Source organism: Ctenopharyngodon idella, chromosome 16, assembly GCF_019924925.1.
Source record: "Ctenopharyngodon idella isolate HZGC_01 chromosome 16, HZGC01, whole genome shotgun sequence".
NCBI classification, from domain to species: domain Eukaryota; kingdom Metazoa; phylum Chordata; class Actinopteri; order Cypriniformes; family Xenocyprididae; genus Ctenopharyngodon; species Ctenopharyngodon idella.
This window is the reverse complement of record NC_067235.1, coordinates 16,205,866-16,222,556: the sequence shown is the minus strand read 5'-3', so window position 1 is coordinate 16,222,556 and position 16,691 is coordinate 16,205,866. Positions and strand designations below refer to the sequence as shown.

At 37.9% G+C, this 16,691-nt stretch overlaps 1 protein-coding gene across 1 annotated transcript; it reads left to right on the top strand.

The window, feature by feature from the left end:
• The first annotated feature begins 767 nt into the window (after window positions 1-767).
• On the top strand, window positions 768-16,433 carry vars1 (valyl-tRNA synthetase 1). The gene is made up of 31 exons (XM_051865028.1): window positions 768-916; window positions 1,715-2,059; window positions 2,226-2,369; window positions 3,165-3,372; window positions 3,511-3,626; window positions 3,735-3,810; window positions 3,915-4,015; window positions 4,591-4,718; window positions 4,954-5,118; window positions 5,233-5,314; window positions 5,486-5,605; window positions 5,752-5,860; window positions 5,943-6,031; window positions 6,121-6,211; window positions 6,306-6,430; window positions 6,539-6,642; window positions 9,122-9,280; window positions 9,357-9,447; window positions 9,538-9,643; window positions 9,761-9,831; window positions 10,202-10,327; window positions 10,548-10,652; window positions 10,757-10,825; window positions 10,943-11,021; window positions 11,917-12,044; window positions 12,194-12,349; window positions 12,487-12,705; window positions 14,517-14,628; window positions 15,466-15,644; window positions 15,961-16,110; window positions 16,221-16,433. Exons 2-31 carry the CDS (start codon window positions 1,715-1,717, stop codon window positions 16,287-16,289), a joined length of 3,822 nt encoding a protein of 1,273 aa, XP_051720988.1. The 5' UTR covers window positions 768-916; the 3' UTR covers window positions 16,290-16,433.
• Window positions 16,434-16,691: the final 258 nt, after the last annotated feature.

Here is a 16,691-nt window from a genome sequence, read left to right as displayed (position 1 = left end):
GTAAAAAAAAAGAAAAAAAAGTACATAATCTTAATGTACAAAAACATAGTGCCAAATACTGATTTATAACATTTGACTATAGCCATAATTTTTCAATTAAAAATATGTGTGAGGGACCTCCATCTTAAAATTTAAAGGTATCTATATAAATTCCTGTATTACTGTGAAATTAATATTATAGTAAATATGTCTAGAATATTATTTGGAAAATATTTAGGCTAGTTTCTGTGAAGTTTTATTACTCTTTCTCTAATCATAATACTATACCGTTAAATGTATTATTTATTTATCCATTTACTCGTTTACTTATTTACTCATTCATTTTAACATTTTATTTATGTCATTTTATTGTTTATTTACTTTTTTATTGTTATATATTTTAATCTTTTTTTTTTTTACATTTTTACACTGTTTTTCTCTGAACTTTTCCACGGACCGCTAACGTAGTCTGAAACGTAGTTTGAAAACCCCTGATTTAAATTAAAGCGACAAGATCGTTACATAAAGCCTTATGAGATTTTTTTTTTTTTAAACTTCCTTCCATCCTACATTTGTGAATATAAAATTTGAACATCAAAATTAAAATGTTGTCAATACATTTATTTTTATTTTCAAAATAACAAATAATGTCCTTAACAGGCAACATTACACTTACGTTTTCAAGATTTTTCCATAATTTAATTCGTAAACTGCCTATCAGTTTTCATTTTCAGTAGTGTCTTGCATCATAACGCTCAGTGTTTCATGTTATTACAGTTTATTGGCGCCTCTATCGGGCACTAGTCTGTTTTACACATTTATTGCGTCAGACGGATGCGCTTTACGACGGTTATAATGACTTTACGGCAGCGCCTGTGAAGCTCTGGATTCTGTGCATGCTGGATTTAGGCTGACGTTTACCCACTGCTGCCTACAGGTGAGTTATTAATGCTCTTCAGTGAGACTTTAACAAATACAGATACTATCGTATTTGTGCTGATCAATAAAACTAAAAGTGTGCTTATGATTTCTTGACTTTAGTAGTCATAGCTCTGCTGAAATGAACAGATCATGCGTTAGCCAATTAGCCGGTCTATCTTTAGACTTCAAATAACTCAAGTTATTATTAAAGCATTACATTATAATATTAATACAAAAAGGTTACTGAGTAAAAGAGTTTATTGTGGTCTTAAAAATGAATAAAAGTAATAAAGGAAATCTTAATGAGATCATACTCTGAATATGATCGGTCAGTAATGTTGTCAAATCCAGTTTATTTGTCAGCTGTCATTTGACAGTTTACTCAAAAGTACTTGTGACGAGGCTCAGAACACAGAAATTAAATATATTCAAGAAAAGCGGAAAAGTGTGATATGCAATAACTATAAATATTAATATCTTAAAAGTTTTGTTAATTGACAATATTGACAACTGAATCTGATACTTTTGCTTTCATTTATGTATTGAAGGGCTGTGGTCAAACGATATGAGGTTTATAGTGACCTCTATCATTTACAATTTAATGATATAATAATAGTCATTAAGACCTATGCAGAACTGTAGAAATTAAATACATTTATAATATAAATGTAATTTAAAATAATTTAATATTCAAAGTAATTTAATATAATTTAAAATACATTTTAAATTCAACTTAAAGAGACACACATTACACATTATTCACTCATTTTCTGAAAAATGAATTATTAATTTATGACTCATATCTCCTTGTCAGATGGACACTCTTTACATCTCTTCCCACCCTGATGACTTCAGGAGTTTGTTGCCCTTGATCGCTGCAGAATTCTTTCAATCTCCTTTACGAATACTCCATGAGGACCCTCCGGCTGAGGTGGCCAGAACTCGTCCTGCACTGGTCTTAGGGGGTGTGGGCGGCTCGGTGATCACCGGTTCCAGTGCTGTGAGCTGGTACCTGGCAGCAGCGGGCAAACGGACAGGCAGCGATAAGAAGCAGGAAAGTAAGGTGTGGCAATGGCTGTGCTTTGCTGAGAACGAGCTGAGGCCAGTGGCTTGCGCTGTTACATTCCCCCTGCTGGGTGTCATGGGTGTTGATAAGAAGGTATGTCTTTGTGTGTGCCTTGATGGTCTGATTATCTGTGTTGATTGACACATTCTGACTCCTTATTTTTAGACCTTTTTATTTTTCTAAACTGTTCCTGGTTGAGAAGCTGCACTATCTTTGATTATACATTTTTGATGTAATATTAACTGATCTTTAATTTTAGCTTCAGCAGAGTTCCAGAGCAGAGCTGCTGCGTATTCTAAAAACTCTAGATGAGACTCTAGCACCGCGAACATTCCTGGTAGGAGAGGGCCTGACTCTGGCGGATATGGTCATTGCTTTGGCAGTACTGCTGCCATTCAAATATGTGAGTGCACATCTTAAACCATTTGAACTCTTTTATCATGTTGACTTGTATTATTAAAAAGGATAGTTCGCGCAAAACTATTGGAATTCTGTTATAGTTTATTCACCTTCATGTTGTTCCACACCTGTATGACGTACTTTCTTCTGTGGAACATAAAAGAAGATATTTTAAAGAATGTTTCAGCTGTTTTTATCCATACAATGAAAGTCAATGGGGTCTAAAAACAATGTTGCATGCCATTGACTTTCATTGTATGGGCAAAAAACACAGAAAATTTTCAAAATAACTTCTTTCGTGCTTCGCAGAAGAAAGAAAGTTGTACAGATTGGTGTTATTATATTATTTATGTACTGTTATAGTATTTATAAATGAATAGTCTTTTTTTATTTTTATGTTTTCTGTTTTTATTTTAATTTAGTTTAAGTTTTAGTAATTTTGTCATGTGGTTGTGTCATTTTTATTAGTTATTTGTTTTTATATATTTCGATATGGCATTAATTTATTTTTATTTAAGTTTTAGTACTTCGGTTTAAACTTATTTATTTCAGTTAGTTGCCAATTAAGGCAATTTGAACTAAAATTTGATTTAAAAGTTTTTTTAAGTTTAATTTTTTAATGTAATATTTATATATTACTTTATTTCAATAACGATTTTTAAATAGTTTTTTTGTTTTAGTTAACAACACTGATACAGGTTTGGAATGATATAAGTGAGAGTAAATGATGAACAAATTTTCAGTTTTGGTTGAACTGCTTGAACAGCTTCAAAAAAAATTTTTTTTTTTTTTTTTTAAGGCATTGGAGCCTGCAGACAGGAAGTCACTGGTGAATGTGACCAGATGGTTTAATACCTGTGTGAACCAGCCACAATTCCTGAAGGTGTTGGGTAAAATCTCACTGTGTGAGAAAATGGTGCCTGTGACCACCAATCCCAGCGCTGCCACCAATGCCACATCGACTGCTGCTTCTGATGCTGCTACACCAGACAGCACACCTGGTAATGGTAAGGATGTGTGTTTTTGGAAGGTTTTTTCATGTGTTCTATCAGATAGACTTTAGTCTTGTCAGAGTCTGAAAGCATTTTAGAAGTCTATGTTGGCCTTGAATAATTAGTTTGTCCTCTTGTCCTTGTTATTCTCAGGTCCTCCTAAGACAGAGGCTCAGCTGAAGAAGGAGGCCAAGAAGCGAGAAAAGATGGAGAAGTTTCAACAAAAGAAAGAGATGGAGGAGAAGAAGAAGATGCAGCCTCAGACTGAGGTAGAATGATGATCTCATCATGTTATTCTCTTATTGACACTGTCACCAACAGAGATAGACAGACAGCTGATCTTGCCATATTGTTTATTCTTCCGTTCCCTCCAACAGAAAAAGGCCAAACCTGAGAAGAAGGAACTGGGTGTGATTACCTACAACATACCCACGCCTTCTGGAGAGAAAAAAGGTGTGATTTTGCTTCCATTAGCAGTACTTGTATTATTCAGATTTGTCATGCACCCTTTTAGTCATTTATGTGTCTCTCCTCATGTGTTTTTTTTTTTTTTTTAGATGTCTTGAGTCCTCTGCCTGATTCTTACAGTCCTCAGTATGTGGAAGCGGCCTGGTATTCCTGGTGGGAAAAACAAGGATTTTTCAAGCCTGAATATGGGGTATGGCATGAAAATAATAATAATAATATATTCTTATACTCTAATACAATAAACACTGTTTGTACATTACTATACATACATTTAGTTTTTTAAAGAAATTAATACTTTTATTCAGCAAGGATGCATTCAATTTATCAAAAATGACAGTAAAGACATGTACAGTCAAAAGATCTCTATTTCAAATAAATGCGGTTCTTTTGAACTTTCTGTTCATCGAAGAATCCTGAAAAAATGTATCGTGTTTCCACAAAAATATGAAGCAGCACAGCTGTTTTCAACATTGATAATAATAATAAATGTTCCTGAGCAGCAAATCAGCATATTAGAATGATTTCTGAAGGATCATGTGACACTGAAGACTGGAGTAATGATGCTGAAAATTCAGCTTTGCCACCTTTTTAAAAATATATTAGTATATATTATATATTAATATTATATTTACTGTATTTTTGATCAGATAAATGCAGACTTGGTGAGCATAAGAGACTTCTTTCAAAAACATAAATTTTTAACGACCCCAAACTTTTGAACGATTCTTTATTCATGAAATGATATTTCTACTGTTTATTAACCAGAGAAAGAATGTAAGTGAGCCAAACCCACGTGGCGTGTTCATGATGTGTATTCCTCCACCTAATGTGACCGGATCCCTCCACCTTGGTCACGCTTTGACCAATGCAATTCAGGACTGCCTGACAAGATGGTAACCTGTCATAATTGTCATAAGCCAAAATGTTAATTCTATGCTTTATTAGCTGTAATAAAAATTAGACAAGCATATAAAAGTCGAGACAAGATACTTTGTGGCTGATTGTTAATGTTAGGATCACTTCAGATAGCTTTGTAACTGTAATAACTGTAATACGATATGGAGCCTATGACAGAAATGTCAGGAATAATATGTTTAATCATTGGTTTGCTTTGATGTGATAATGCAGGCACAGGATGAGAGGAGAGACCACACTGTGGAATCCCGGCTGTGATCACGCTGGTATCGCCACACAGGTGGTGGTGGAGAAGAAACTGATGAGAGAGCGGCAGATGAGCAGACATGATCTCGGGAGAGAGAAATTCATCCAGGAGGTCTGGAAATGGAAGAACGAGTGAGTGTGTGAAGTTAATGAGAATTCTGGAATGAGGACAGATAATTCCAAGATCATTAAATAATTAAACTCGAATTATATGAACAAATTTTTCTTCCTTTTGGCTTTGAACAGAAAGGGAGATCGCATCTATCACCAGCTGAAGAAGCTGGGCTCTTCTCTGGACTGGGACAGAGCTTGTTTTACCATGGATACTGTGAGTACAATGCACAAAAACCCAAACATAGTATTGACGTAGTATAAAACCACCCAGGTGTTAAATGACAGCCATTGTTACATTCTTGTTAACAAGCTTCTCATTACTAAGTGTCGGTATTTAATAATGGATAATCTGTTTGTATTCATGCGAAATACTGTCTGCTTGCAGAAACTGTCATATGCAGTCCAGGAGGCATTCATACGTATGCATGAGGAAGGTGTGATCTACAGGAGCAAGAGACTCGTCAACTGGTCCTGCACCCTCAACTCCGCCATCTCTGACATAGAGGTACATTCATATCATATATGGGGTCAATTTTTTTGATAGTTTAACTACGTTTATGTCAGAAAGTAACTGATGACTGAAGTTACATCTTTACTAACAGTCTCAGAGTCTTTGTTTTCTGAGATCACCTGATGTATTTTTTGTTCTAGGTCGATAAAAAGGAGCTGACAGGGCGAACCCTTCTTCCTGTGCCTGGTTATAAGGAGAAGGTCGAGTTTGGAGTGTTGGTGTCTTTCTCTTACAAGATCGAAGGATCAGGTGAGCGTTGTGTCTGCAGAAATGAGGTTAGAAGAACTGACAAGACATACTGAGGTTTATAAAATGAAATATTCACCTGTAGATGAGGAGGTGGTAGTGGCCACCACCCGTATTGAGACCATGCTTGGAGACACAGCTGTAGCCGTCCACCCTAATGACCCCAGATATCAGGTGATGCCAAACTTTCCTTTTTATAACTCTTGCGTTTGAGAAATGCTCTTGAGAATGTGTTTGAGTTAAATTAACTTTTTACTGTACAGCATCTCAAAGGAAAGATGGTCGTTCACCCGTTCTGTGACAGAAAGATGCCCATCGTGTTTGATGACTTTGTTGATATGAACTTTGGAACAGGTAATAAATGTTACAAGGACAAAAACGTCTATTTTCTGTAAGTTTGCTGTCTTCTGGGGCCGCGTTCAGTTTACAGTGCATTGTTGTTGTACAGGTGCTGTGAAGATCACTCCTGCTCATGACCATAATGATTATGAGGTGGGAGAGAGACACAAACTGCCCTTCATCAACATCCTGGATGAAAATGGCCTCCTAATCAATGTTCCTCCCCCATTCCTGGTAGGCACACACCTATTGTGATATCTTTGACCCTGTTCACACCAGGTATTATTTTCATCTCTTCACAAATATGATGGAAGAGTGACAAATTGTTCTTTGGTGTTTTAGGGGATGAAACGCTTTGAGGCGAGGAAAACTGTGCTCCAGGCTCTGAAAGATAGAGGGCAGTTTAAGGAGGTCAAAGACAATCCCATGGTGGTGCCCGTCTGCAGGTTAGACACTGACTTCCACTTAAGTATGTAGTGATTTTTACTTTCGCCCATCCAAGGATGCGAAGCAAAATAGGGATTGGTACTCACGTCACCACTGACGTTGTAATTTTTGGATCACACGTCTCTTAAGGTGTGGTTATGAGTACATCAGATGACCACTTCCCCCCTTTTCCTAGTTCAGGGCACCAGTCAAGGTCTTTACCTTGGCAGTATGAGAACACTCCCAACAGGGGCTTTCATTCATTTGGAATGAATGTAAAGTGGTCAGCTGATTTATCTGAAAGATTGGTGAGATTGCTAACTTGTAGAGCCTTTTCTGTATTATCAGCACAAGGAAGACACAAGTGTAATAAAATAAATGTTATTAACAAAAGATAAACAAGAATAACTAACACAACTACTAAATGAATACCATGAATGATAAAGGAATAAAGTGCATAAGATACATAAAATACAAGTGATTAAGTTGGTGTGGCTATGGAAGAGTTACGTTATCTTATGGAAAGATAAACTGTTTCTCTGAAAAATAATAAGGTGGAGAACCTTATTATGCACTAAACAAATAAACGAAAGATTATTTGTTATTAACTAACATCAGCTATATTACATCTAATGGGAATTAGGAAATTATATACTGATAATATACAACAATGCCAAGGTCTCTGGAAAGAGGTTTGGTTAAGTGATATTTACGTTCCACGTGGTTGAGTCCGATGACGGTGACGTCTTCCACTGGTTGTGCTGGGTGACAATGCAGTGGGGAGAGGAGTCAGAATCTGTTTCAACAGTCTTGAACACGAAGCTCTGCGGGATGCTGATCTCCGGAAGCACCAAAGGGTCCTAAAATCTGGAACACGCAGATGAGGCCCTGGTGTAGGTGCAGAAGGTCCTTAACAATCTGGAACACGCAGACGAAGGTACCTTGGAGTGAAGGTTTGCTCTCCTGAGCTTAACCTTGTTGCAGATGTCGTTACTGTCTCGCTGGACGGAAACTCTGAACGTAGTGTTTGTTAATGTCTCTTTCCTCACAGGCTGGAGGCTCAGAACGTGGTCGTCTCTGTTGCTGCCTCGCCAGCTGTAGACTCAGATCATGGGATCTGTTGTTGTCTCTCTGGACGAACCAGAAGGCTCAGAACGAGAATGTATCTGTCAATGCCTATCCCCGTGCAGGACAGACTCAGAACGGTGTATCTGTTAATGTCTCACTCCTTACAGAGTTGAGACCCAGAACGGTATATCTGTTATGTCTTTCCCCTTTGAAGGGCAGACTCAGAACAAGGAATGTCTGTTGAAAGGGTACCTTTATCCCTTTCCGATGAGGAGGAGATTGCAATTTGGCGCTTCTCCATTCGAGTGCTGTGATTGGCTGCTGGCATCAGAGGGGACACACATAGTGTGGCCCACCCTTCTTTCCCCTGTGGAACTCATTTGCATAAAGCACAAAGTTGGAAGTCTTTACAGTGTCTTTAAAGTTTACCAATGCATTTCTCACTTTCCAAACCACCACCAGAATACCTTTGGCAATATTCTAAACAAATAGAGACTAAACATGATGGAAGAAGATTGAACCGTCATGCTTTCATTCAATTGTACATTAACAGCTGAATCTATGTCAGATGTTGCACTGCAAATAGCTGTCACTGAGAATACTTATTCCTGTGAATAAGTATAAAATGGATGTGTAGTTTGCATCAGTTCTAAGGTTTTCAAACATAGTTTTGAATGGCTTTGGATGGATCTTTGTGATCTCTCTTTGCTTCACCCATTGCTGCTGAGGTCCCAAGGAATTTTTATGGCAGTCTCTGGCCAACCTTAGGAAGTAGTCTCTAGATGGGTGAAGGGCAGAAACTGCATGTGGACCAATGAGAAGTCCTGTCCTTCCCAGGCTTGGTACAAGAGGTCTGAGGTCTGGATGTTGTCCTTACATCTTTATCTGATGGCGTTGGACAGTTTGTTTGTGTTAGTCCACCAAGATCCAATCAAAATGTAGCAAACCTTTGTCCGCTGTTACGGACAGAGAGGGGCCCGGCCATAAACTGGGCCCTGGAATGTGCTGTTCACTACAAGTACTTTCAGTTGTTTTCAACTGGTAGATCGCTGGTCTGGTCTGATAAGGTTGTGGACAGCAGGGAAAAACCAGTGCTAAAATTAGAAATAATTGGCTAAATGCCCTTTACATTCCATGAAAGTGTCATAAAGCTTGCAGATCTTTATTTGCAATGGTTTATAATAAATCAACAGCATATTTGAAGTATATGCTAACTTTCACAGTCAGTGTCATAGAAATTGACAACCAAACATGTTGTCTATCACCAGATGTGATCACCAAGTGGAATAACAAAGAACTTACCAATGAAAGATCTACAGTTGAAAATACACAGGGAAAAAAACAATTATGATTTAATGGTGACTTTAATTCCATTACAGCTGTTATGTTAACATGCACAAAGCAATTGATGAGCATATGTGTGTTTCTCAGCCGTTCTAAGGACATAGTGGAGCCTCTGCTGAAGCCTCAGTGGTACGTGGACTGCAGAGAGATGGGAAAGCAGGCTGCAGATGTCGTCAGAAATGGAGAGCTCAAGATCATCCCTGACCACCACCTCAAAACCTGGTTCAACTGGATGGACAACATCAGGTGACCCTTCTATTTCAGCTCAGATGTTGTCTGCTGGAGTCACTGTGTGTGTGTAGTAACACTTTTTGGGTATCAGGGACTGGTGCATCTCACGGCAGTTGTGGTGGGGCCACAGGATACCAGCGTATTTTGTGACTGTGAATGATCCGTCAGTCAAACCAGGCGAGGTGAGCAGAGACACAGCAAAATGCAGCCTGCTGTATGTGTTCTGGATTCACAGAGATGATGGGAATTAAGATGTTGTTGTATGCATTTAGGATATGGACGGACATTATTGGGTCAGCGGTAGATCAGAGGAGGAAGCCAGAGAAAAAGCTGCCAAGCGCTTCAATGTCACTGCAGACAAAATCTCTCTACGCCAGGGTGCGAGTCTAACACACACATTACTACTGAGTCATTTTATCTTCCTGTTTTGTTTATGTATGTTTTTACCCTCTGGCATCATTAAAGCATCTTTCTTTCTGTCTGTTTGTGTTTCAGATGAGGATGTGTTGGACACTTGGTTCTCCTCAGGGATCTTCCCCTTCTCCATCTTTGGTTGGCCCAATGAGGTCAGATATTAATACAGAATACACACGCAGTAGGCAGCAAGACAAGTCTGTAGTGGCAATATTTTGTCTAAACTTAGTCTAAATTTGCTCATCATGTTTTATAAATTTGCATTTATAAAACATGAAATATTCTAATTACATTTCTTTATGATAATATACACATTATATAATGCAATTATGTCAGTTAATGTTTTCAAAGAAAGTCATTATGAAGTGCTACAGAGAAAGTCTAAGTTCATGTCCATGGGTCTCTGCAAAAAAAAAAAAAAACTGGTCTTATACATTTAGTATTTGTGCTATTATGTCATATTGTCAATAATATATACAGAGACTGCAGTGATTATGTAATTGTGCAATATTTGTGTGTTAGTCAGAGGACCTGAGAGTCTTCTACCCAGGAACGCTGTTAGAGACGGGCCACGATATCCTGTTCTTCTGGGTGGCTCGTATGGTCATGATGGGTCTCAAACTTACTGGAAAACTACCTTTCAAAGAGGTGGGCGTGTTTTTGTTGTTGTTTTTTTTAAATATGTATTTTCTATATTGTATGTTTTATTTTTAGCTTCTGGAGCTGCAAAATTTAAAAGTGTGTGTCTAATAGACTGTTAATCTTCCTCTCAGATGTATTGAGGTGTGTCCGTTCATTCAAAACTAGTGTAACTTAGTGTAAGCTAGTGTTTCATATAATGTGGTGTAAATCTGGTTTGTTCTTTCAGGTGTACCTGCATGCAGTGGTACGAGATGCCCATGGCAGGAAAATGAGCAAGTCTCTCGGTAACGTCATCGACCCTCTGGACGTCATCACTGGCATTTCACTGGAGGTAGCTAAACTACTGACTTGCATTAACACCACGTGGCTACATAAGGTGTCATTGCACAAAATGAATTTGATGAATTTGAAGATTGTGTGTGTGTGTGTGTGTAGGGTCTTCACACTCAACTAACAGACAGTAATCTAGACCTTCTGGAGATTGAGAAGGCCAAACAGGGACAGGTATAACCCGTTTTCTATAAGCTCTTGTAATCTCTTGCTATTGTACCTTTTTTTTTTTTTTTAGCTGCTGCTATGCCTTTCTGTTAATTTCTGTTTGTGTATGTGTCTGCTCTATAGAAATCTGACTATCCCAGTGGAATTCCAGAATGCGGGACTGACGCGCTCAGATTTGCTCTATGTGCTTATACCAGTCAAGGTAAAAAAAAAAAAGAATAAATAATTGAATGCATATCTACATTGTCTTGTCAGTTATTGTAGTACACATAAAGTAGAAATATTATCATAAAGCCCCCGATATACTCACAGCCGTAGTTCTTTTTCATTATTTGCTTAGGGGTAAAATTAAATTTGAAATACCTTTGCAGGAAAATACTGTTACTGAACTTCCTGATGCCACTGGGAGTAACTTTTAGATAATATGTAAATATGTGCTGCACACTTTCCTCTCAATAACAAAATACACACACAACAAAAATGACAGCGGTGAGAAAACAGCAGTTAAGAAAGCATGTGATCATAGCGATGTGGATGTTTTCACCGGCTCTGCAATTAAGCACTCCAGTCAAGTTATGTCACGTTTATTTATATACCACTTCATACAATATATTGCTTGATAACAAGCACCAGTGTCACTTTCGATTAGAAATATAACTTCAATTTCTACTTTTAAAAAGCAGCTCTCCGGTGTGTTCATGCGTCTGACCTTGACGGATTTTCATCTCACAGAAGGCGGAGCCTTTAGAGCCACAACTACCTATTATGTAATTGCCACTGACCAATGGTAGTTCGAAGGTGTTTACCATCCAGAGCGAACTTTTCCAGAATGTTCACTTTGGCAAGCTGTTTCTAACTCCCGAAAAACAAAAAAACACCAAACAAACTTTGTTTTGGACTGATTAGTTGAAAGTATGATAAGCTACATGGATGTAACCAAATATATAAGATTGAGGGGGACCAAATGTAAAACCTACATTGACAAACCAGTATTCTGAATATTTGTGTGGATGATAATAATAATAATAATAATACATGTTCTAATAAAGTATTACTTGGTGTTTTATTTATTTTATTTTATTTTTTCTTTCTCCCAGGCCGAGACATTAATCTGGACGTGAACAGGATTCTGGGATACAGGCATTTCTGTAACAAGCTGTGGAACGCAGTGAAGTTTGCCATGAGGACTCTGGGAGAGGGATTTGTTCCCTGCGAAAAAGCTCAGGTGAGAGAGAGAGATGGACAGGCGGAGGTGATGGATAGATGGACGATGTGTCAGGACATTGTGCACTACATGCGAACATACACTTTGTGGTGTATTGTGGGTTAATTTCCCTCTCCGTTAATCTAAACACATGATTGTGTGTCTCTCAGCTGTGTGGCAGCGAAAGTGTGTCTGATCGCTGGATTCTGTCCCGTCTGAGCGCAGCAGTAGCGCTGTGTGATAACGGATTCCAGGCCTACGATTTTCCGACAATCACCACTGCCATCTACAATTTCTGGCTGTACGAGCTCTGTGATGTTTATCTGGTAATGAATACATACACACACTTGCTTTTTGTCCCCTTCATTTGTATATCAAATTTTGTCTCCGCACACATTTATAAATAAGCTTTATAATTTTGTGGGGAGTTTAACTTTGAGACTTGTTTTTTCTGCTCATGTAGGAAAGTGTGAAGCCAGTGTTGAGCAGGACAGATTCAGAAGGGCAAAAACAGGCAGACATCTGCAGACAGACTCTCTACACCTGTCTGGAGGTGGGACTCCGCCTCCTGTCCCCTATCATGCCTTTTGTTTCTGAAGAGCTCTTCCAGCGGTTGCCAAGGAGACTGCCTCAGGACAGCCCCGCCAGCATCTGTGTCACACCTTATCCAGACACTTCAGAGGTGAGCAGGGGTCAAATGTAGGGCTGCACGATGAAGCCGAAATTGTGATAAGGCTTAGTGCGATTATCAAACAAGAAAAGCTTCAAATTAAATAAATATATGCAGTGCATGTTTCAGAGTGAAGAACGACACTGTGTTCTTACATGTGAGCAGCTCATTATCTGCTGATGTTTATAGGATCTCAGAACAGCTTGATTTGCAGTTGGTGCGCTTAACAGAATTTGGGAAAGCAACATGTGCCAACCATCTTCCTATACTTGTAATGAGAAGCCTTTATTAAAGCTGCAGTCTGTAACTTTTTTTGGTTGAAACATCCAAAATCAATTTTTGAGCAAGTACATAACTAGCCAGTGTTCAAAACGATCTCCTTACCTTAGCCCGATTCACAACGGTAAGCTTGTAATAATGTGTTCTAATTCAAATGGTACTGGTGGGTTTCCGCGGGAAATTCGAGCATGCAGCCGTTCATCTTTGCGTCTTTACGTCACTTCTGTTTACATAAAGAAGGAGTCACAGATAGTAGACTATATGGTATGAGAGGTTGTTGCAGGCGTCGGATCATTTATAGCCTTTTCTCACAGCAGCTGCAATAATTAAACTTATCATTTTGATGGCGGAGTGGCTACAGAAATTGAAATCTACAGGTAATGCTAATACACACTAAATACACATAGTCACACAATGCTGATGTTGTTAATATTAACAATTTGAGAAAAAGTATAACAATAATTGTTTTCATGGTTTGACGTGATCCGAGCTAAGCGATCGTTAGATTTAATAACCATTGGCAGTGCGATTTATTGCTTTTTTTCTCAGTTGGTCAGAACAAAAGTGGCAGACATGTTACTTGTTCAGATGACATTTTCCGGTGAAAATTCTTATTTTGGTCATACTTCCAAGACTACAATCTGTGATTCCGAAGTACAGTATCCACACCGGTGTGGTCACTGACAGCAAACATTAGATTCATCCGCGCTGATGAGCTGAGCCGATGCACAATCCACTTAAAGATGATAATTCCACAAATAACTGCAATTGCAGGTTTCAAACAGAGATGGCGACAAAGAGGTAAAACTAACAGACTGCAGCTTTAAATACGTAATTTTAAGTAAAATATTACAATAGTAATATTTATTATTTTGCTTTAATTTAGTAATTTTAATATTTTTATTTAATAATTATTATTATTTTATTTTATAGCCATATTTATATACAATTACAAAATTTGTTTCAAATTGTGCAGCTCTACAAATGAGTGCAGCGGTTTTTACTTGAAATTGATTTTTTTTCCACAAATCGTGCAGCTCTAGTCAAATGTCAGGGGTCAAGGCAGTGTGCCCTAGTAGTCACATATCTGGTCTGGTAAAAATATATAAATTTATTCTGATAAAGAATGTGTCAAGACACAGGATGCAGTCATCATGCTTTTGGCAAGAAATCCGTGTGGTTTACTTCAGCCAATGAGCCAGTATTATTAGACCTGAATCTAATAAGAAGTATTTTCTGGTCAAACTCCCAGAGAGAACCAGTAAGAATAAAAAAGATCAAGTTTTAGATAACAAATGCTTTATTAATCATGATATAGTCTTTGATGTCCCACTATAATGAGTTCTTTAGAGAGTTTTATCATGGATCATTTTTCATCATTTATTGGGGGGATGTAGTTAATGTGAAGGTGACTGGAATAAATATAACCTTTGGAAATTCAATGACAAAGTTTAAATTGCATGAAGAGTGGAGAGAGGAAACCATCTGAAACAAATGCATCCTATGGTGGTTTCCAGTATAAATGGTGTTTTGTTTGGTTGTAGTTCTGCTGGCACAGCGAGGAGGTCGACCGTCAGATGGAGTTTGTCATGTCTGTGGTCAGAACCATCCGATCACTCAGGGCCGATTACAACTTGACCAAGACCCGCGCCGACTGTGAGACATCACACACAGTACACTGCACACTCATTTCACACTGACTAGATTCAGCTAGGGATGCACCAATCCAAGGCCTCGATCAATATTGGCACCTATATTAAAGGGTTAGTTCACCCAAGAATTAAATTTCTGTCATTAATTACTCACCCTCATGTCGCTCCACACCCGTAAGACCTTCATTCATCTTCGTAACACAAATTAAGATATTTTTGATGAAATCCGAGAGGTTTCTGAACCACACATGTCATTGCACTTTTGAGGGCCCAGAAAGGTAGTAAAGACATGGTTAAAATAGTTCATGTGACTACAGTGGTTCAACCTTAATGTTTTGACGTGACGAGAATACTTTTTGTGTGCAAAAACAAAACAAAAATAACTTTATTCAACAATTTTTCTCTCTTTAGTTTAAATGGTTTTCTCTCTTAAATTGTTTGATAAAAAAAATAATGTAATAATTTTGACAGTCTTAACAAAATTACAAAGTTTTATCTTTGTGTGAAAAACTATAGATTTTAAAGGGAAAAAAATTATGTATCTCTTCTGGGTCAAAATGGACCCGAATGCGAAAATTCTACTGCGTAAAGCCATTTCTGAGACTGAAGTGTATTTGAGTTTCTGAACGTGTTGCAGAACAATTGTGCAGTTCATGAGCTTCATTATAGAATCACAAGAGGGAAATGTTGGTGCATCCCTAATCTCACACACAGGCTGAGGTTTACACACAACCTACTGACCATGAATGGTACCATCAGTCGAGAATCTCACAGTCTTTGTATGATTTAATTTTATTAGCATACACAAATGGAACTCTTATGTTTGATCTCTCTGTCTCAGGTTACCTGCAGTGCGTAGACTCTGATACTTCGGCTCTGGTCCAGATGTACAATCTGCAGATCCAGACACTGTCTTACTCTCAGACCATTCACCCAGTGGTTGGAGGAGACAACACTATCCCACAAGGCTGTGCGGTGGCCATCGCCTCAGATAAATGCACTGTTCACCTCATGCTGAAGGTAAAAATGTTGTTCCATGACGAGAATGTGTTTTCACTTGCACTTACACCTGAAGGCAATTTGTTCTAGTTGTCATAATCCCCACCACAGCTGCCAAATACAATAATTAAATTAATCAGCCGGAAATGAGGAGATAAAGTTAATTTAAATATGATTCTCCAAAAATAACATCAGCACATGCTTAAAACCCAATAATCTGGTTTGGCTTTGCATCAGGAATTCATTTCCCCCTCCTACAGCATCACATTTTAATGAGTGTAATGAGCTTTCTGTGTCTGTAAACACGCCAGTTTCGAAATCCTTTTCTCCGACACAGGGTTTGATTGACTTGGAAAAGGAGGTCACTAAACTGACAGCAAAGAAAGGGGAGCTGGAGAAACAGATGGAAAAGTTGAAGGAAAAGATGGCCAAGAATGACTACAAGGAGAAAGTTCCTGTTAAAGTGCAGGAGGCAGATGCTGAGAAAGTAAGTAGGATGGAGGGGAAGCAATTTGTCTGAGAAAATGGTCTTAAATTACAGTTCTCTACAGGTTCTTGTCTTAAAGAAAAATCTGTTTGTTTTTTTTCCCTTTCCAGCTGAGGCAGAATGAAGCAGAACTGCAGAAAGTGAAGGAAGCCATCGAGAACTTCAGAAAGATGATGTAACAGCTCACCTTTATCATGTTTTTTTTTTTTTATCATTTATGAACATTGAGATCCTTTCCTTTGTGTTTGTCACTCAGTCCTGTCTACTGAACAATAATGTGGGGAAGCTTGAATAAAAATCAACCTGAGGTCAAATATCAAAAATTGTCTCATTTGAGTAATGTAACCCTTTCATGCATGAATTACGACAACCACAGTCAAGGTTTTTTTTTTTTTCTTATGTGATTTTACTGCTCTTAGGGCATGGAAAACAAGATTTGAATTTTTTTTAAACATATTACAAAAAGACTTTTAGATGTCCACTTGAGTGGTAAGTGTACGTTGTTTTTAACTTAAAGGGTTAGTTCACGCAAAAATGAAATTTCTGTCATTAATTACTCACCCTCATGTCATTCCACATCA

What these genes read in the sequence shown, in the direction of transcription:
- vars1 (XM_051865028.1), top strand. Translation starts at nt 1,715, where the DNA reads ATGGACACTCTTTACATCTCTTCCCACCCTGATGACTTCAGGAGTTTG. An exon ending in ATGTTCCTCCCCCATTCCTG is followed by an intron (nt 6,431 to 6,538) that starts GTAGGCACACAC and finishes TTGGTGTTTTAG; the next exon opens with GGGATGAAACGCTTTGAGGC. An exon ending in CAAAATCTCTCTACGCCAGG is followed by an intron (nt 9,644 to 9,760) that starts GTGCGAGTCTAA and finishes TTTGTGTTTCAG; the next exon opens with ATGAGGATGTGTTGGACACT.